We start from the raw sequence: 22,907 nt of genomic DNA, 5'->3' as shown, positions 1-22,907 counted from the left end.
ATTCCAGTTTCAACTGTTCTGCCTGCGGTTACGAAACCCCTACCTGTCCCAGACCTGCTGTTTTCAACTCTTAATGATCGGCTATGAAAAGCCAACTGAGAGACCTGAGCCCTAGGACCATACGTCGGGACTACCGGCCGTGGTGACTCCTTGCTGTCCCCAGTCCGCCTGGCCTTGCTGCTATTCCAGTTTTAACTGTTCTGCCTGCGGTTATGGAACCCCTACCTGTCCCAGACCTGCTGTTTTCAACTCTTAATGATCGGCTATGAAAAGCCAACAGATTTATTCCTGATTATTATTTGACCATGCTTGTCACTTATGAACATTTTTGAACATCTTGGCATGGTTCTGTTATAATCTCCACCCGGCACAGCCAGAAGAGGACTGGCCACCCCTCATAGCCTGGTTCCTCTCTAGGTTTCTTCCTAGGTTTTGGCCTTTCTAGGGAGTTTTTCCTAGCCACCGTGCTTCTACACCTGCATTACTAGCTGTTTGGGGTTTTAGGCTGGGTGTCTGTACAGCACTTCGAGATATTAGCTAATGTATGAAGGGCTATATAAAATAAAATTGATTGATTGATTGATTGGACACGCCGGGACCCAGACCCTACTGTTGTCGATCACACATATTAATGTCGTGTTCAGGGTGCTATCAGAGTTATCGGAAATACCTAGTTCCGACTGGGAAGTTTCACTTGAATGACCCTCCAAGTAGGAATTACAAGTGAGAAATAGTGAAAATGTTGTTGCCAATCTTATTGGTTTAAGAATTGTTCCGACAATTCTAAATAATGTAAAATGTAAATGTTGTTCTGTCACCGTGGAGTTACACACATACACAGTTTATGGGCTGCCTCATTCTAGTTCTGCCTGGTAAAAAAAAAGTATAAACGTTTGGAAATGTGTGTTACTTGTGCTTAGTTATTTATTATTATTATTTTATTTGATAAGTACTTGAATTTACCTGAATTATTTTAATTTAAGCTATTTTGTAATTCATTTTCATTTATTTAATTAATTGGATGAACTATAATTTGCCTAAAGATGATTATTTTGTATTTTTGTCTGTCTGATTGTTGTCTTGTGTTAAAACTCAAGTATCTCAACAGTTACTCAGTACTTGAGTAGTTTTTTCACCAAGTACTTTTTTACTCTTACTCAAGTAATTATTTGGATGACTACTTTTTACTTTTACTTGAGTCATATTTGTTATATCTAGCCTAGCTGTAGAAGAACGGACATCTGCACAGTTTCACATTGTACATCACTCTGTCGTTTAATGACATGTGCCACACATTCTGACAACCCATTCATCCGTAAAGCAGCACACTGTCGTAAACCATAACAACGTACAGTACGACGTACAGCACGTCGTACCATACATAACATTTCCCCCCCTTTCCAAAACCAGGGACTGGTACTATTGGGGATTTATTATTCTCCTAAACTGATGGGATGACTAACTTAGAAAGAATGCAGTCTTGACTGGGCTAATGTAGGCTGTGACACCTGGCAAGGCTGTGATTGATGTGAAGAGCTGCTTTAGGGGGTAAAATTAGATACTGGTTCTTTGTGATCTATGAGTCTTCCTTTGACTAGGAATGATGTCTAAGGGAGCTGGCTCTTCTCACTATGATAGGTTGTTATGATAATCTTGTGCCTGGCTGAAGTGTGTAACAAATGGCGCCGAAGAGATGAGACCAACCCCCTGCATCAACGGATTGGCTGAGAAAGTTTAAACCACTCAAGTCTTTACTCTAATTGGCCAGCAGAGAAGTGGGAAACTTCCTCTGTCAGAGTATTTGGGTATTGTTTTCTGGAACAATTAGTTAGTTGTCTGGAATGTCCTGCGAGGCATATCAGAGAGCCCGTATATACGAAACATCATATTTACCATTGAAGGTTTTTGCATTAATTAAAATAACTAGTATACATTAGAAGTCGTGTTGACCTCTTTTGTTCCTGATACCAGATTTGAATTGACGCGACTTTGACAATTGGTGACCCCGACGCGGTCTGGTAGAAGGGACTTCGCTGGGTAAATGTCCGGCCCATTTGGTCAACTCTTTAATCGAACCGTTTGTTTCACAAACTGCCCGGGCTTCTAAAAAGGTAAGCAGAATACCTGTTGTTAAATAACCAAAGATCTGCACATTGGCTTTATCCAAATTAATTTTGTGAAACACCTGTCTGATGTAAGTGAACTAAATTATGAAACTATTATGAGTAGACAAGCACAATATTGTGACATGCAAACCTTTGCTAAATGTGATGTTTAAAAAAACCATGGTACCAGAGAGTGTTGATTCTACCGGCAAGGTCCGCTAAGAGACGGCTAGGTTCAGGAGACAATGCTGACATCTACCGGCAAGGTCCGTAACTACGAGGATACGGCTAAGGTTCGGAAGATATAGGGAATAATTGGTTTAAGTAATTGCTATCGGCAAGGTTCGTAACTACGACAGTACGACTAGGTTCGAAGAATTACACCGGCAAGGTCCGTAACTACGAGGATACGGCTAAGGTTCGGGAAATTTTAGATATAGGGAATAATTGGTTTAAGTAATTGCTATCGGCAAGGTTCGTAACTACGACAGTACGACTAGGTTCGAAGAATTACACCGGCAAGGTCCGTAACTACGAGGATACGGCTAAGATTCGGGAAATTTTAGATAAATACTAGCGACTGGCAAGGTCCATAACTTCGAGGATATGGCTAGGTTCAGCGGAGTATTTTATAAAGATAGTAGAAGAGGCTGTGTGCCCAAATAGATTGTGTGTGGAACATGGGTGTCATTTATGACTGTGTGACATGGGTGTCATTGATGACTGTGTGACATATTTGACTGTATGATAGGATTATGACTGTGTATTGTGAGTGAGGGAGATAACTGTGTACTATTTTTGCTGTGTGATAACTGTATACTACGCTTAACTGTGTACCATTTTTGGCTGTGAATACAAAGAATATTTTAAAACAGTAAATAATGAGAATTACAAATAGGAAATAAGGTTTAAATTGTGCAAACGTTAACAAAAGACACCCATAGGAGGTACTATAGAAAGTTAAACAGTGCGAGTGTTGTCGTATGCATGAAAGTGTGAATGATAAACCTGTATATCTTGATAGAAAACAAATTGGGAATCATAAGACGTCTGTGGCTGTCCAAACGGTATAATTTGGGAATAACTGTTGGATTTGTGGTTGCTTAAACCATATAATCCGTTAAAAACAATTGGGAACATAAAGCTAAAGTGATGAATTGTGTGACTGAACTAAAACGTTTGAACTGATACATTTGAAACATAACGTTTGGTGTTTGAAATAGCATAATACTGCTTTTGAATAGTTGTGTCGAAACAATTCGGTTTAGTATTTGATTTGAGGTTTGATGTTTGACGTAGAATAATACTGGTTTTAGGTGCTTGGTTTGGGCTATTTGGTTTATTATTTGATTTAACGTTTGATGTTTGACCGTGCAAAATACTGGTTAAACAATTAGACCGAAATAATTCGGTTTATAAACGTGCACCAACTTTAACTAATTAGGTGGGAATTATTTGATTTAAATAAATGGACTGGAGTACTTTGAGTAACGGCGGAATATTGGAGGTGCGCTGGGACGAGAAGCAGCTCCTCACAGCTCCTCAAAAAGGTAGAGTTGCGAGGGGAGGGGCTGGAGAGAGCGAAAGTGTGGCTTTTGGAGCCATGAAAAGACTGGGAGATGGCTGGGAACGCATGTGGGTATCTGACGAGAGAGTGTTCTGAACTTGCTCACCGAGCGTAGACGTGCGTTGGGTGAGAAAGTAGAGAATATTTACATGTGCGTTTTTGGTAATTTGGCAGACGCTCTTGTCTAGAGCGATTTATGGGAACAATTGGGGTTGAGTGCCTTGCTTGAGGGCACATCGGCAGATTTTTTCGCCTGGTCGGCTCGGGGATTGTAACCGGCAACCTCTCGGTTGTTGGCGCGGCGCTATTGGTCACTAAACTGCCAGCCGCCCCATATGAGTTTAAGATTGTGGCGTTGTTGGATAATATGATGGCGGAATAAACTGACCATAAGTAATGTTGTTTTAGACGTAATGTATAATATAGTACAAAACAAATAGAGGGTTAAATTGAACTAATTATCATGGTAGAGCTAACGTAGTACAGTGAGGGAACTTCATTTTGTGTCAGAGGGTAAAATGAGAAATCATTGTAATATGCTATTGGTGGAAATCTATTTATCATTTCAAGGCATGGAGTAACAATCTGCATTTATGAGTGTAAATTCCACGGCTGATGTGTTGATTGAATGGGTACGATAATTATTTGGTTTGGTAATGTTGAATGTACTATTTGTAGCGAGCGTGTTTAGGGGTTAAATAGAAAAACTAACTTATACAATAGGGAATCAAAAGGAGAGAGAGTTTTTTGCTGAGGTGAAAGCTACTGCGATTTTCATTTGGTGACGTCACTTGCTCTATGAATGAACTGGGAGTGGTTACTTTGAGAGCATCGCAGATGGTGTGAAGTGACTGGCGATGTCCCTGGTTCAAACACAGGTAGGGACAGTAGACAAAGCTTTCGCAGTGGGGCTATATACCTAAATTACTATGTGGAATGAGAAATATGAAAGGTTGAATTAGATAGCTTAAATAGAAGTATTCTAGAAATGTCTATGAAAATATGTTACCAACGATGGCAAGTATTTGTTTTATTAATTAGGGCCTAATCAGAGAGAACAGTTAAATAAATTGAATAGCGAACTGAAATGGGTTAGCGGGAAAAATACAAAATAATTGGACGATTATAAAACGATAATTTATTTTGGTTAGGATGAAAGTATGCATTGGCTGTTGTGCTGGGGAATGGCGCCAGCCTGTGGTGGGTTATGGATTTGTTACATAAACTTATATTTTGGACTGGGGTGATAGAATAGGCTACAATTGTAGCATAATCAGAAAAAAAGACACAATTTAATGTGAAATAGTTATTACAATTGTTGTTGATAGTTGTTACGGTTATTATCATTGATCCAGTAATGATATAAGGATAGTAGAGGAAGGCAGGGGATTTAATCTCATTTAGGGAAGTTATATTAGGAAGAAAATACCATTAAATGAGGGAACATTTGATGTAACCGTGATTGTATTGGCTAAAAACTCAAATATGACATTTACAGGGAGGACAGGAACAATAGAAGGGAAGACAGGTTTTCCTAAGGGGTTGAATAAATAATTGATAAATGGATCATTTGAGGTGAGATCACATGTAGCAAAGTTAGGGTAATCAATTAAATAATCATTGTATACTCGAGGAATTTTGAGTGGTTTAATGGATTAGTTGGGAGGAATTAGAATGATACAAACAATTATTGATGGGTTAAGACTGGGAATATCTATCATGTTTTGTGTGTACTACCATCTTTAGATTATAACTAGGAGAAAGAGATTAGCTCATCTCTTTCTTTGTGATTGTTGTTTTTTCAAATTTGGTTAAAATGGGTTCACAGAGCCAGAGGCTGTACAGAGAAAGGTGGAGCCCCCATGTTGCCCTAGTGAAAGAACATTCAGAGGAATGGTTATCACTAGGTAATTGGATAAAACAGGGGAAAAACATTACTGACTGGCAGAATACACCAAATGGGGATCAGTATGGCCACTCCACTGGGAGATATAGAAGAAAGTTAAATTGGAAAGCAAAAACCCAGCCCAGTATCCATCTGGAGATAAGTTTTAACGGATGACAGGAAGAGATTTTCTTAACTCAGGAACAGGAGGCTGAGTTAGAAGCAATTCCGTTCAAATTATGGTCACAAGGACAACAGATGTAGGACTAATAAAGGGGGTAGCTCCAGTAAAAGTGATTCCTCGATTCGATAATAGACCATACCAAAAGCAATATACTATGAAACCAGAAGCAATAAAAGGGATAACACCTACATTTGAGCATTTACTTAAGGGAGGGGTGAAAATTCCTGGAGATGAGGTACAATGAAACTCTCCAATATTTCCTGTTAGAAAGGAGGCACCTAGCGCCGACTGGAGGATGGTCATGGACTTACAGTTAGTTTCAGAAAGTCTTACAATCTTAGCCCAGGCTATAACTAAAAATTTGGGAAAGTTTGAACCTAGGGAAGGAAGCAAATGTTAGTTTATGTAGATTATATTATATTGGCTAATCCCACTCAGGAGGGATGTAAGAGGGATACAATCCTGTTGTTAACCTTCCTGGCAGAACAGGGACACAAAGTGAGCAAAAAGAAACTTCAACTTTGGTAGAGCGAGGTCATTTACCTAGGACACACTATAACACAGGAGGGGCTAATGTTAAACTCATCCAGGAAAACTGCTATATTTGAAGCGCCAAAACCGTTAAAACAAAAAACAAATGATCAGCTTTTTGTTAATGATAAAGTGCTGTAAAGTTTGCGTACTCCATTATGTACTGCATACGGGTAAATTAAGTGATCTTATCTATGGGAAGGCAATGGTAGCCCATGGTAAAGTAATTTGGAACTCTAAGGAGGCATACATACATCAGGGATGGTAGAGAGTAACGAGGGATATGACATTGGTAGTGATTTAAAGATGATGAGGTTTTTTGGTGGTGTCAAAGTCGCGTCAATTCAAATCTGGTATCAGGAACAAAAGAGGTCAACACGACTTCTAAGGTATACTAGTTATTTTAATTAATGCAAAAACCTTCAATGGTAAATATGATGTTTCGTATATACGGGCTCTCTGATATGCCTCGCAGGACATTCCAGAGAACTAACACATTGCTCCAGAAAACAATACCCAAATACTATACAGAGGAAGTTTCCCACTTCTCTGCTGGCCAATTAGAGTAAAGACTTGAGCAGTTTAAACTTTCTCAGCCAATACGTTGATGCAGGGGGTTGGTCTCATCTCTTTGGCGCCCTTTGTTACACACTCCAAGCAGGCACAAGATTATCATAACAACCTGTCATAGTGAGAAGAGCCAGCTCCCTTAGACATCATTCCCATGTCAAAGGAAGACTCATAGATCACAATGAACCATTATAGTCTTGTATTTGAAGACACAATCCTTATCTTCTCTTCACATCAATCACAGCCTTGCCAGGTGTCACAGCCTACATTAGCCCAGTCAAGAATGCATTCTTTCTAAGTTAGTCATCCTATCAGTTTAGAAGAATAATAAATCCCTAATAGTCCCCCTTTTCACACCACATAAGGTGTGATTCAAAAATAAGAAAACACAGATCTTCATTCATTATAATACAAAACAAACAAAAAATCACACTTTTATTAATAGGCCATAATGTTACTAAAAATGCAAACCCTCAGTTCATCTACACCCCACTTGCAAATTGTTACCAGTCACCAAGGAACTTCAAACCATCACATAAGAAAAGACAAACATTCACATGGTTAACTTGATTAATAAAGCATAAAACACAGGATTAATAGAACACAAAACATAAGACTATTAAAACATAAAACACAAACAGAGAAGTATATTTTGGCCCCCTTTAGACACCCTCTAGTGTCACTCCACCAAGCCTGGTAGGTCATATCCTCCATTCCTAGGTTGGAGTCCAGGATTGGGCCTTATCTCACCATCTGTGGGAAATCACCTCCTCCATCTCCTTTCTCACCAAACCTCAGACACAGGAAATAAGACAACATCCACAAAGAACAAGTATACCCATAGAAGCTATAACTTCACCCAGAATAGTTACAACAATAGTTTTCCATTTACCAAATATGTTATCAAACCAACCGTTTATGGAGCTATCAATATCAGATCTCTCAGCCAGTTTGTTTGTCAGTGTAGTTACTCCCATGAAGCTCTTTTGTCACTGACCCGTCCGGTGCTATATTGTTTGAGGATGAAAATACAGCACATAGATCCAAACAGAACACAAACTCCGCCCCTCTCAGCCAAAAGCATATCCAACGCTATTCTATTCTGCTTTGTCATTAAGATAGTTGCCGCTGTCCGCTCATCTAATCCCTTTATTGCATCACAAGTGTGGTTTATAAATCTTTGCTGGTTATAGTAAATATAATTTATCCAATCTAAGTTTTTATTAATTGTTGACCAACAAAAATACTTGATTCAAACTCAACTGCGGTCTGATTCCTAGCTTTGAATTGTTCTGTAACCTCTCGAGGTACTCCTATCCCATCACAGGATCCTTTCATCAAAGGATCCCAGGAGGAGGTCCTACTTTCTATTTGACAACTCACCAGTCTCTGACACGTTTGATTGTTTACATATGTAGTTGAGTTCACAATCAGTTATCACCACACAACCATCAGATGTCAGCACAGGCCTGGTTTTGGGTCCTACAATCCTCTGTCTGCAACAAATAGGAGAGATTAGTCATGTTCTCTTTCAGTTGTGATATTCTCTGTGTAGGAGCAGAGCTAAGATGCCCTACTCTGTATCCTATCTTACTAGTCCTAGAAAAACGATTAGAATCCCCTGAGACTTCAAACGTAGGCAACCTAGGTCGGAATGAGTTTGTTATCGGGGATACTGATAGTTCAAGTTACTACAAGACTCTTTCACCACATTCCCAGGTGGTTTGCATGGGGATAAACCTGTTTTTGCGTACTTCAGACATTCAGACAGTACCTACCCTTCTATGGGTCGCACTGCCATTTCTGGTAATTCCCTACCCTCACAACACTACACCTGTCCCCAAACTGTATATGGAGATTTACATATCCCCCACGCTCTCGATATGAGCAACTACATAGTCCCAGGATGTACACGGCGACACACATATAGTGATGTCCTCCCCTAAAGTCCCTAATCTTCCCCTTTCCCTACGTCTAGCTGTCTCCTATGCCTTCATAGACTGTGCTCCGGTATTATTCTATCATCTTGTTTTAGGTTAACTACTACTTTTGGCTGATCAGAAGGGTTTGAGTGTGTTAGGAATATGGCCCCCACAATCAGACAGCTACCTACCGTCAGGAGACCTGTGAATCCCCACCCTTGCCCTGAGAACATGTCAGACGCCAACCCATTACTTTACCTTCTACCAAACTCACACAGGGATGATCAGACAGGGTAAGGGAATCTTCGTTAAGGAGGCAACCCCCGGACCATAGTGGTGATCGGATCTTTCTCCTAACTCTGTGTTTGTTCATCAGGTGTAACTGGGTTTACCTTTTTGCAGTGTGTGACATGCACCCAGATTGATCTAATAGGACTTGATAGGGCCCTTCCCAACAGGCCTGCTTCCAGTTTTTCTTCTTTTAGGGACTGGATCCACACCCAGTCTCCTGGTGTGATAGAGTGGGTCACCTTCTCCTTTAGTTCACCTATGGGGCACAAAACCTCTGACATACGGGTGTGGTTAATAAACTATCTTCACACATACATGTTGAGCTCTCAATTTCTATTGTTGTTTTTTCTTTTTAAGTATTTTTATTTAATTCTATCAATATTATTTAATCCTATCACTCCCCCTTTTTGACACATGATTTGCCCATGTGTCAATATTACCACCTTTCTAAACCATTTCTTATGTAATTTATCATCCTATTGCCATGCCTTTCATTTTTTAGATTATCTTTTGCTCCTTTATTGCTCCTCCCACTTCCTTTGTCTTTTATGGAAGCTAAATTCAACTTTCATCCAGTTCAGAATCAATTAGTAATCCAATCAATCAATCTCTTATCCTGTAAAAACACTTATGTTTAGTTCAAACTCTGTTCTACCCAGGCTCTCCCGGGCTTGACCTGAAGACTAATTGTTGGACATGACAAGTCTATTTCTTAAGTCACATAAGTCTTCTGTCTAGCAACAAAGAATAAAAATCTTTATGTTCATGATTAACCCAGTTATATCTAATAGCCCACCAAAAAACCTCATCATCTTTAAATCACTACCAATGTCATATCCCTCGTTACTCTCTACCATTTGGATTACATCCCTGATGTATGTATGCCTCCTTAGAGTTCCAAATTACTTTACCATGGGCTGCCATTGCCTTCCCATAGCTAAGATCACTTAATTTACCTGTATGCAGTACATAATGGAGTACGCTAACTTTACAGCACTTTATCATTACCAATAAGCTCATCATTTGTTTTTTGTTTTAACGGTTTTGGCGCTCCAAATATAGCAGTTTTCCTGGATGAGTTTAACATTCTCCCCTCCTGTGTTATAGTGTGTCCTAGGTAAATGACCTCGATCTACCAAAGTTTAAGTTACTTTCTGCTCACTTTGTGTCTCTGTTCTTCCAGGAAGGTTAACAATTGGATTGTATCCCTCTTACATCCCTCCTGAGTGGGATTAGCCAATAGAATATAATCTACATAAACTAACATTTGTTTCCTTCCCTAGGTTCAAACTTTCCCAAATGATTAGTTATAGCCTGGGCAAAGATTGTAAGACTTTCTGAGTAGCCTTGAGGCATCCTAGCCTAAGTCCATTTCCTTCCCTGAAAAGTAAAGCCAAACCACCCCTAACTATCCGGATGAACTTGGATGCTAAAGAAAGCATTAGCTAAATCTATCACTGTAAAATAGGAGTTATCTGGTTTCAATTGGTTCATCAATGTATGTGGATTTTATACACATGGAACTCTGGGAATGATATTTCTATTAAACTAACTGTAAGTCCATGACCATCCTCCAGTCGGCGCTAGGTGCCTCCTTTCTAACAGGAAATAATGGAGAGTTGCATTGTACCACATCTCCAGGAATTATCACCCCTCCCTTAAGTAAATGCTCAAATGTAGGTGTTATCCCTTTTATTGCTTCTGGTTTCATAGTATCATTTTTGGTATGGTCTATTATCGGATTGAGGAATCACTTGTACTGGAGCTACCCCCTTTATTAGTCCTACATCTGTTGTCCTTGTGACCATAATTTGAACAGAATTGCTGCTAACTCACCCTCCTGTTCCTGAGTTAAGAAAATCTCTTCCTGTCATCCGTTAAAACTTATCTCCAGATGGACACTGGGCTGGGTTTTTGCTCTCCCATTCAACTTTATTCTATATCTCCCAGTGGAGTGGCCATACTGATCCCCATTTGGTATATTCTGCCAGTCAGTAATGTTCTTCCCTTGCTTTATATATTTACCTAGTGATAAACATTCCTCTGAATGTTCTTTCACTAGGGCACCATGGGGGCTCCACCTTTCTCTGTACAGCCTCTGGCTCTGTGAACCCATTTTAACCCAATTTGAAAAAACAACAATCACAAATAGCCAGGCCTCACTCAATTTGATAGCTCACTTTTATGACCTAAATTCTGCCTAACTGAGATAAGCTAATCTCTTTCTCCTAGTGATATTCTAAAGATGGTAGTACACACAAAACATGATAGATATTCCCAGTCTTAACCCATCAATAATTGTTTGTATCATTCTAATTCCTCCTAACTAATCCATTAAACCACTCAAAATTCCTCGAGTATACTATGATTATTTAATTGATTACCCTAACTCTGCTACATGTGATCTCATCTCAAATTATCCATTTATCAATTATTTATTCAACCCCCTAGGAAAACCTGTCTTCTATTCTATTGTTCCTGTACTCCCTGTATATGTCATATTTGAGTTTTTAGCCAATATAATCACAGTTACATCAAATGTTCCCTCATTTAATGGTATTTTCTTTCTAATATAACTTCCCTAAATGAGATTAAATCCCCTGCCTTCCTCTACTATCCTTATATCATTACTGGATCAATGATAATAACCGTAACAACTATCAACAACAATTGTAATATCTATTTCACACTAAATTGTGTCTTTTTTCTGATTATGCTACAATTGTAGCCTATTTTATCGCCCCAGTCCAAAATATAAGTTTATGTAACAAATCCATAACCCACCACAGGCTGGCGCTATTCCCCCATCACAACAGCCAATGTCACTTGCATCCACTTAACCAAAATACATTATCGTTCTAAAATGTACCCAAAAAAATATTTCCCAGCTAAGCCATTTCAGTTCGCTATTCCATTTATTTAACTGTTCTCTCTGATTATGCCCTAATTAATAAAACAAATACTTGCTATCGCTGGTCAGCATACGCTTAATGACATTCTTATCATCTGAACTATACTGTCTCTCACCCTCCCCTTGCTCCTTCGGGGAGAGCGCATGGTAACCTTATAACATATTTACATAGACTTTCCTAGAATACTTCTATTTAAGCTATCTAATTCAACCTTTCAGGTATATAGCCCCATTGCGAAAGCTTTGTCTACTGTCCCTACCTGTGTTCGAACCAGGGACAACGCCAGTCACTTCACACCATCTGCGATGCTCTCAAAGTAACTACTTCCAGTTCATAGAGCAAGTGACGTCACCAAATGAAAATCGCAGTAGCTTTCACCTTAGCAAAAAACTATCTCTCTCTTTGATTCCCTATTGTATAATTTAGTTTTTCTATTTACCCCCTAAACACGCTCGCTACAAATACTCCATTCAACATTACCAAACCAAATACTCCATCGTACCCATTCAATCAACACAGCAGCCGTGGAATTCACACTCATAAATGCAGATTATTACTCCATGCCTTGAAATGATAAATAGATTTCCACTAATAGTACCATTAATGATCTCATCTTACCCTCTGACACAAAATGAAGTTCCCTCACTGTACTACGTTAGCTCTACCATGATAATTAGTTCGATTTAACCCTCTATTTGCTTTGTACTATATTATACATTACGTCTAAAACAACATTACTTATGGTCAGTTTATTCCGCCATCATATTATCCAACAACGCCACAATCTTAAACTCATATGGGGCGGCTGGCAGTTTAGTAACCAATAGCGCCGCGCCAACAACCGAGAGGTCGCCGGTTACAATCCCAGAGCCGACCAGGCGAAAAATCTGCCGATGTGCCCTCGAGCAAGGCACTCAACCCCAATTGTTCCCATAAGTCGCTCTGGATAAGAGCGTCTGCTAAATGACTCAAATGTAATGTAAAAGAACAACACCTCATAAGGAGTGCCCAGCAGGAGTCCAATTCCTATCAGAAAACATACATACAAACATTCAGACACTCCCAATCTCTCCCAGGGGGAAAAAGTTCTTCTTCACCCTGAGTGAGATTGTTGTTCCCATAAGGGTTTCTTCATTGTGTTGTCAGGATTGGTTCTCGCTGCTCAAATCAGCCCTGACTTCTGTCAGTGATCTAGAAGGAGTGGGGGCTGGTGTGCAATGAGTTAGATGGTGTCAGTGTGCGCCTAATTTACCTCTGACCTGGACTGAGTGTGAAGTAACCTCCTTCACTTCGTACGATCCAGTCCACCTGGGTTCCAGCCACTTTCTCTTGTGGACTTTAACCCTCACCCAGCCTCCCACGTTTACCTTCAGTGTCAGCGTACTTCCCGACAGCTCCCCCTCTTGGGCCTTCTGCGCCTGAGAAGAGAGTGCTGCAGAAAATTCCGTCAATTTCTTCACATAATCAGTCATTTCTATCTGTTGTACATCAAGGGCGGGCATATGACCTCCCTCCCTTGGTGGACCTGGCATTACTCTCCCTGTCATTCGTTGTTCTATGTATTCATTGAATTTGGGTATGTTTATGTTTGGTCCTGCCATCTTGCTTTCTCTATCTTGGATGTATTATCGGTAGCAAATACAGACTTATCTCATGTATGACACCCTCGCATATAAAGAGGCTAATTTATATAATTTGTAATGCAATTATTATCATAAGAATCAGAATTCCAGTCACATATACCAATGCAGTAATCTCTACACACAGCACACACCACGCTTTAGTTATCTCACGCTTGTTCTAGAATCATGCACAACTTCAATATCAGTCTCCCCAGTCCCCGGTTCCTGAAACCCTAGGTCAAATTCACTCAATTCCACAGATTGGTGTTCGGTCTCATAAGTCTCACTATAACTTCCCATCATCCATTACACGTTATAATACATAAAAACACAGACACGTTAAAATATAAACACAGCAAAACAAAACTGCCAATTAGAATACAATACCTTAAAAAATTTAGGTTACCAGAGCGTCCTAAAACATAGTCTCAGTTCAACTGCCACCCTTCACACAACCTTATACTTATGTGAAGTCACAGAAGCAACTGGATCCCTATCAAAGGATTTTCTTTAGACAACTCAATCACTAGGAAAGACTTAATCTCAGCTTAATTGTACCTTTCACAAAACCATTTATATGGAACGTTTTAAGTGTGAAATCACAGAGATAACTGGCATCCCCGGGAATTTAATACCTCTGGTCAATTTTCGGTGATTCTCCCCCACCTAATTAGTTAAAGTTGGTGCATGTTTATATTTAAACGATAAACCGAATTATTTCGCTCTAATTGTTTAACCAGTATTTTGCACGGTCAAACATCAAACGTTAGATCAAATAATAAACCAAGTAGCCCAAACCAAGCACCTAAAACCAGTATTATTCTATGTCAAACATCAAACCTCAAATCAAATACTAAACCGAATTGTTTCGACACAACTATTCAAAAGCAGTATTATGCTATTTCAAACACCAAACGTTATATTTCAATATATGAATTCAACCGTTTTAGTTCAGTCACACAATTCATCACTTTAGCTTTATGTTCCCAATTGTTTTTAACGGGTTATATGGTTTAAGCAACCACAAATCCAACAGTTATTCCCAAATTATACCGTTTGGACAGCCACAGACGTCTTATGATTCCCAATTTGTTTTCTATCAAGATATACAGGTTTATCATTCACACTTTCATGCATACGACAACACTCGCACTGTCTAACTTTTATAGTACCTCCCATGGGTGTTTTTTGTTAACGTTTGCACAATTTAAACCTTATTTCCTATTTGTAATTCTCATTATTTACTGTTTTAAAATATTCTTTGTATTCACAGCCAAAAATGGTACACAGTTAAGCGTAGTATACAGTTATCACCCAGCAAAAATAGTGCACAGTTATCGCCCTCACTCACAATACACAGTCATAATCCTATCATACAGTCAAATATGTCACACAGTCATCAATTACACCCATGTTCCACACACAATCTATTTGGGCACACAGCCTCTTCTATTTTATTCAAGACACTGTGCTGAACCTAGCCGCAACCCTTAGTTACGGACCTTGCCAGTCACCAGTATTACAGTCGCGTCTATTTTATTCAAAACACTGTGCTGAACCTAGCCGCAACCCTTAGTTACGGACCTTGCCAGTCACCAGTATTATCTAAAATTTCCCGAACCTAGCCGTACCCTCGCAGTTACGGACCTTGCCGGTGTAATTCTTCGAACCTAGTCGTACTCTCGTAGTTACGAACCTTGCCGATAGCAATTACCTAAGCCAATTAATCCCTGTACCTTCGAACCTAGCCGTACCCTCGCAGTTACGGACCTTGCCGATAGATGTCAGTATTTTCTCCGAACCTAGCCGTACCCTCGTAGTTACGGACCTTGCCGATAGAACAAATACTCTCTGGTACCATGGTTTTTTAAACATCACATTTAGCAAAGGTTTGCATGTCACAATATTGTGCTTGTCTACTCATAATAGTTTCATAATTTAGTTCACTTACATCAGACAGTTGTTTCACAAAATTAATTTGAATAAAGCCAATTTGCAGATTTTCAGTTATTTAACAATAGGCATCTGCTTACCTTTAATTTTGTCCGGACTTTTTGTGAAACACAGTCCAATGAAAGAGGTGACCAATGGGCCGGAAAGTATCCAGCGAAGTCCCTTCTACCAGATCACGACGGGTATCACCAATTGTCAAAGTCGCGTCAATTCAAATCTGGTATCAGGAACAAAAGAGGTCAACACGACTTCTAAGGTATACTAGTTATTTTAATTAATGCAAAAACCTTCAATGGTAAATATGATGTTTCGTATATACGGGCTCTCTGATATGCCTCGCAGGACATTCCAGAGAACTAACACATTGCTCCAGAAAACAATACCCAAATACTATACAGAGGAAGTTTCCCACTTCTCTGCTGGCCAATTAGAGTAAAGACTTGAGCAGTTTAAACTTTCTCAGCCAATACGTTGATGCAGGGGGTTGGTCTCATCTCTTTGGCGCCCTTTGTTACACACTCCAAGCAGGCACAAGATTATCATAACAACCTGTCATAGTGAGAAGAGCCAGCTCCCTTAGACATCATTCCCATGTCAAAGGAAGACTCATAGATCACAATGAACCATTATAGTCTTGTATTTGAAGACACAATCCTTATCTTCTCTTCACATCAATCACAGCCTTGCCAGGTGTCACAGCCTACATTAGCCCAGTCAAGAATGCATTCTTTCTAAGTTAGTCATCCTATCAGTTTAGAAGAATAATACATCCCTAATAGTGGGCTATTAGATATAACTGGGTTAATCATGAACATAGAGATTTTTATTCTTTGTTGCTAGACAGAAGACTTAGGTGACTTAAAAAATAGACTTGTCATGTCCAACAATTAGTCTTCAGGTCAAGCCCGGGAGAGCCTGGGTAGAACAGAGTTTGAACTAAACATAAGTGTTTTTACAAGATAAGAGATTGATTGATTGGATTACTAAATGATTCTGAACTGGATGAAAGTTGAATTTATCTGCCATAAAAGACAAAGGAAGTGGGAGCAGCAATAAAGAAGCAAAAGATAATCTAAAAAATGAAAGGCATGGCAATAGGATGATAAATTACATAAGGATGGTTTAGAAAGGTGGTAATATTGACACATGGGCAAATCATGTGTCAAAAAGGGGGAATGATAGGATTAAATAATAATGATAGGATTAAATAATAGTGATAGGATTAAATAATAATGATAGGATTAAATAAAAATGAAAAAACAACAATAGAAATTGAGAGCTGAACATGTATGTGTGAAGATAGTTTATTAACCACACCCGTATGTCAGAGGTTTTGTGCCCCACAGGTGAACTAAAGGAGAAGGTGACCCACTCTATCACACCAGGAGACTGGGTGTGGATCCAGTCCCTAAAAGAAGAAAAACTGGAAGCAGGCCTGTTGGGAAAGGCCCTATCAAGTCCTATTAGATCCATCTGGGTGCAAGTCACACACTGCAAAAAGGTAAACCCAGTTACACCTGATGAACAAACACAGAGTTAGGAGAAAGATCCGATCACCATTAGGGCTCGGGGGTTGGCTCCTTAACGAAGATTCCCTTACCCTGTCTGATCATCCCTGTGTGAGTTTGGTAGAAGGTGAAGTAATGGGTTGGCGTCTGACATGTTCTCAGGGCGAGGGTGGGGATTCACAGGTCTCCTGACGGTAGGTAGCTGTCTGATTTTGGGGGCCATATTCCTAACACACTCAAACCCTTCTGATCAGCCAGAAAGTAGTAGTTAACCTAAAACAAGTTGATAGAATAATACCTGAGCACAGTCTATGAAGGCATAGGAGACAGCTAGACGTAGGGAAATGGGAAGATTAGGGACTTTAGGGGAGGACATCACTGTATGTGTGTCGCCGTGTACATCCTGGGACTATGTAGTTGCTCATATCAAGAGTGTGGGGGATATGTAAATCTCCATACACAATTTGGGGACAGGTGTAGTGTTGTGAGGGTAGGGAATTACCAGAAATGGCAGTGCGACCCATAGAAGGGTAGGTACTGTCTGAAAGTCTGAAGTACGCAAAAACAGGTATATCCTCCATACACGCCACCTGGGAATGTGGTGAAAGAGTCTTGTAGTAACTTGAACTATCAGTATCCCCCGATAACAAAGTCATTCCGACCTAGGTTGCCTCAGTTTGAAGTCTCAGGGGATTCTAATTGTTATTCTAGGACTAGTAAGATAGGATACAGAGTAGGGCATCTTAGCTCTGCTCCTACACAGAGAATATCACAACTGAAAGAAAACATGACTAATCTCTCCTCTTTGTTGCAGCCAGAGGATTGTAGGAACTAAAACCAGGCCCGTGCTGACATCTGATGGTTGTGTGGTGATAACTGATTGTGAACTCAACTACATATGTAAACAATCAAACGTGTCAGAGACTGGTGAGTTGTCACGTAGAAAGTAGGACCTCCTCCCGGGATCCTTTGATGAAAGGATCCTTTGATGGGGTAGGAGTACCTCGAGAGGTTCCAGAACAATTCAAAGCTAGGAATCAGATCGCAGTTGAGTTTGAAAGTATTTTTTGGTGGTCAACAATTAATAAAAACGTAGATTGGATAAATTATATTTACTATAACCAGCAAAGATTTATAAACCACACTTGTGATGCAATAAAGGGATTAGATGAGCAGACAGCGGCAACTATCTTAATGACAAGGCAGAATAGAATAGCTTTAGATATGCTTTTGGCTGAGAGGGGCGGAGTTTGTGTTCTGTTTGGATCTATGTGCTGTATTTTCATCCTCAAACAATATAGCACCGGACGGGTCAGTGACAAAAGAGCTTCATGGGAGTAACTACACTGACAAACAAACTGGCTGAGAGATCTGATATTGATAGCTCCATAAACGGTTGGTTTGATAACATATTTGGTAAATGGAAAACTATTGTTGTAACTATTCTGGGTGAAGTTATAGCTTCTATGGGTATACTTGTTCTTTGTGGATGTTGTCTTATTTCCTGTGTCTGAGGTTTGGTGAGAAAGGAGATGGAGAAGGTGATTTCCCACAGATGGTGAGATAAGGCCCAATCCTGGACTCCAACCTAGGAATGGAGGATATGACCTACCAGGCTTGGTGGAGTGACACTAGAGGGTGTCTAAAGGGGGCCAAAATATACTTCTCTGTTTGTGTTTTATGTTTTAATAGTCTTATGTTTTGTGTTCTATTAATCCTGTGTTTTATGCTTTATTAATCAAGTTAACCATGTGAATGTTTGTCTTTTCTTATGTGATGGTTTGAAGTTCCTTGGTGACTGGTAACAATTTGCAAGTGGGGTGTAGATGGACTGAGGGTTTGAATTTTTTAGTATCATTATGGCCTATTAATAAAAGTGTGATTTTTTGTTTGTATTGTATTATAATGAATGACAATCTGTGTTTTCTTATTTTTTGAATCACACCTTATGAGGTGTGAAAAGGGGGACTATTGGGGATTTATTATTCTCCTAAACTGATGGGATGACTAACTTAGAAAGAATGCAGTCTTGACTGGGCTAATGTAGGCTGTGACACCTGGGAAGGCTGTGATTGATGTGAAGAGCTGCTTTAGGGGGTAAAATTAGATACTGGTTCTTTGTGATCTATGAGTCTTCCTTTGACTAGGAATGATGTCTAAGGGAGCTGGCTCTTCTCACTATGATAGGTTGTTATGATAATCTTGTGCCTGGCTGAAGTGTGTAACAAATGGCGCCGAAGAGATGAGACCAACCCCCTGCATCAACGGATTGGCTGAGAAAGTTTAAACCACTCAAGTCTTTACTCTAATTGGCCAGCAGAGAAGTGGGAAACTTCCTCTGTCAGAGTATTTGGGTATTGTTTTCTGGAACAATTAGTTAGTTGTCTGGAATGTCCTGCGAGGCATATCAGAGAGCCCGTATATACGAAACATCATATTTACCATTGAAGGTTTTTGCATTAATTAAAATAACTAGTATACCTTAGAAGTCGTGTTGACCTCTTTTGTTCCTGATACCAGATTTGAATTGACGCGACTTTGACAGTACCATATATAAAATGTCCATAGGGCAAGAACCTAGAGTGATACCTGTAAGAAATAAACATTAACCCTTAAACGGATGGACTCTCCAAACTAGCCAGTTCAGTCCATTAACCTGGAGGTTGACTAAGACACCTAACGGAGCCTAAGAATGAAAAGAGGTTAAGTAGTCCCTCAGATAAGCAGGGCGAGTTCGTGCCCGCATAGGCCTTTCTTCATCCGCCACCGCTTGTGGATCTGGCCCTTGGGGAGCCCACAGAGGCTGGGGCTCGGGTGGTAGTGGTGGAGGAGGTCCATCCGGTGGCGTCTCTGGCCTGCATGTCTGTTTTGTGTGCCTTCGTGTTCCTCGGGGCAGGGACTTTTCTGTGGCGGCTGGCGTGCCAGCGTGATCCATTGCTCATCATGAAATATGGCGGGCCCCAGTTGTCGACTGACCTGCAAGGGGTCCGACCAGAATGAGGGCATTTTGTTGTACTGCTGAGGCCGTCGGGCTCGGACCCAGTCTGACACTTGGATGATCGACAACTTCGAGCTAGTAGCAGGGGCCGAACGACACACTCACTTTCGCAAAGTGATTGTATTTTGAACAGTTCTTGCATATTTTCCCACGGGCTGGGCAGTTTGAAGCCCTTGAATTGTGAGAGCTAGCCCCACAGTTGCCACAGCTACTTCTGTTGGTTTGTCTGTGTGCCTGCTGCACGGGCATGCCGGTGTCTGTGTCCATGCAGCTATCGACGTGGGAGGGCGTGCGCAGCGCGTGATCGTTGTAGTGCACCTGCTCGGGCTGAAGCTGCTGTGTGAGAATGGCTGGGGGCCGAGTGTATGCTGCAGAGCTGTCTGTTAGCATTGAAGAGCATTCCAACGCCGCTTCAACCTGGAGTGCTATTTTAATAGCTCCATCTAGTTGTAAATTATCCGATTCCAAAAGCAGTTTCTCCCATGTCTTTTCACATAACGTCCCCTCTATCAACTGATCCCTGATGATCTCGTCCTGAAGTGTCCCGTAGTTACAAGAGCTAGCCAAATCCGTCAGGTTAGCCAAGTAGCTTTGAATGGACTCACCCGGCCCTTGGTGTCTCTTCCGTAGCCGGTAGCATCGCTCTTTCCCGGCGAAGTGGTTGGAAATGTAGACGTGCGCGTATATAATAATAATATGCCATTTAGCAGACGCTTTTATCCAAAGCGATTTACAGTCATTTGCGCATACATGTTTACGTATGGGTGGTCCCAGGGATGGAACCCACTACCCTGGCGTTACAAGCGCCATGCTCTACCAATTGAGCTACAGAGGACCACGTATAAATAGATCAATTATGCCTTTTTGATGGAAATATTGAGGTGGGATTTTGGAGATCAGTTCATAATTTACGCGCGCTCTCTGCAAATAAGGCGGGCCAGCTCGATGTCCTAGGGCACGATATGCACCCTCTTTGCGTGGATGGCACATAGTTTGGTGTCCTCAAACAGACCGACCAGGTAAGCCTCGCTGGCCTCCTCCAGGGCCATCACTGCGGAGCTCTGGAAGCGCAGGTCGGTCTTGAAGAACAGGGCGATTTTTCTCCCCATGCGCTGGAAGGGCACATTGCGGATGAGCAGCTCAGTGGAGCTTTGGTAACGACGGATCTCTCTGAGACACGGTGCCGGGCCTGTAACGGGGAGGCTCTCCTGCGCGCAGCCTTGGCGGCGAGCTGCATCCTGTAGGCTTTGCCACGGGTGGATTTGCGAGCGGTTTGCTTGGTTCTGGCCATGGCGCTAGCTTCCTTCTTAGACAGTCGGAGTATAGCCTCGAAATGCCCATGTGAAATGTATAAAGCCGGCAGTGGCATCTGCTGATTGGACACCATCTCCCCACCACCCCGATTAGCCCGTTACGGAGGCCTCCTCTGGCGGCTATCGGAAGGGATGCTTTGCTTCTCTTTTTTTTTGACCGCGCACCCAAAACAGTACACTGCGCGCCCAAAACAATACACTGCGCGCCCATAAAACACACTGTACGCCAAAAAACAATTCACTTTGCGTGCGCCCGCAAAAATACACTGCGCGCCCAAAACAATAGATCACTGCCGGCCTTTACACGCAATAATTGTCGCCAAAGTCAAGAGTGAAATCTTGTGTTATAATTTAATGCTAGCCTGCTATGGCAAACGAGGCCAATAGTACACTGCACGGATGCAACTCTACACTGCGCGCAGGCAAAAGCACAATGTGCGCGCAAAAGTACACTGCCGGCCCTTTATGCGCAATAATAGTCGCTGAAGTCAAGAGTGAAATCTTATGTTTTAATCTAATGCCAGCCTGCTATGGCAAACGATGCCAACAGTCCACTGCGCGCAGGCATTAGGACACTGCCGCGCGATAATATTCGCCAAAGTCAAGAGTGAAATATTTTGTTCTAATCACCACATGTTCAGTAATGGCATTTCCCCCCTTTATTCAAATTACAACCTCTCACTTTCAGTTATTTGAAATGAAATAATCTCTCAAATATCACTATATCTAAAACAAGCCATAGAAAGTTGGTTGCAATTTCAATTAAATCATCCAGAAACGACAGAACAAACTCAAATACACTAATTGGAGAAAATATATATTCATTGATATTGTATGTTGTATAGCCTTACTTGTTGGTATCTCAGACGACCAGAACCTTAATAATAATCACCATACTTACTTCACATAGCACGGACATATAGTAGACTACTGACACTCACTCCTATGGAATGGGTATGGGGACTGGACACGCCGGGACCCAGACCCTACTGTTGTCGATCACACATATTAATGTCGTGTTCAGGGTGCTATCAGAGTTATCGGAAATACCTAGTTCCGACTGGGAAGTTTCACTTGAAAGACCCTCCAAGTAGGAATTACAAGTGAGAAATAGTGAAAATGTTGTTGCCAATCTTATTGGTTTAAGAATTGTTCCGACTTGAAAACCACTTGAACACAATCATGTGGGAGTTACAACTTCCCATTTTCCACGAGAATGTGAAGTTGGCATAATACAGCATTCAAGTGCTAGTCGGTACTAGGAAACGGACATTTCTGACTTGCTAACTGGTTGAACGCGTTACAATAGCCTAAGTATATAATATGATTGACATAACCACAATAGAAAGGCCTTGGAAGTGCCATAATTGAAAGCCGACATATTTCATTATTTTTACATTAGCCTCTTTAAAATGTATTAAATGAATAATGAAGAAAATTGTGTAATTTAGACTCTACGAAATATGAAATGCATTACGAAGAAAATCGTGTACTGTTGCCTACACGGAAAAGGGGCCTTTCTGACCAAAAGTGCACCAGTATCCCA

General features: G+C 40.8%; 1 protein-coding gene across 1 annotated transcript in view; it reads right to left on the bottom strand.

Annotated features, from left to right (window-relative positions):
* The window catches only part of LOC311149970 (histone H3.2-like), a gene marked incomplete at both ends in the record, with an annotated part of 35,256 nt that extends 14,159 nt beyond the window's left edge, over positions 1-21,097 (bottom strand). The window contains one exon of the mRNA XM_084187186.1: positions 21,017-21,097. Within this exon, the coding sequence (XP_084043312.1) occupies positions 21,017-21,097 (81 nt within the window). The remainder of the gene's footprint in view (positions 1-21,016) is intronic.
* Positions 21,098-22,907: the final 1,810 nt, after the last annotated feature.

This window comes from Coregonus lavaretus (assembly GCF_964263955.1).
Source record: "Coregonus lavaretus genome assembly, chromosome: 22".
Taxonomy (NCBI): domain Eukaryota; kingdom Metazoa; phylum Chordata; class Actinopteri; order Salmoniformes; family Salmonidae; genus Coregonus; species Coregonus lavaretus.
This window is presented reverse-complemented; position numbering and strand designations above follow the sequence as displayed.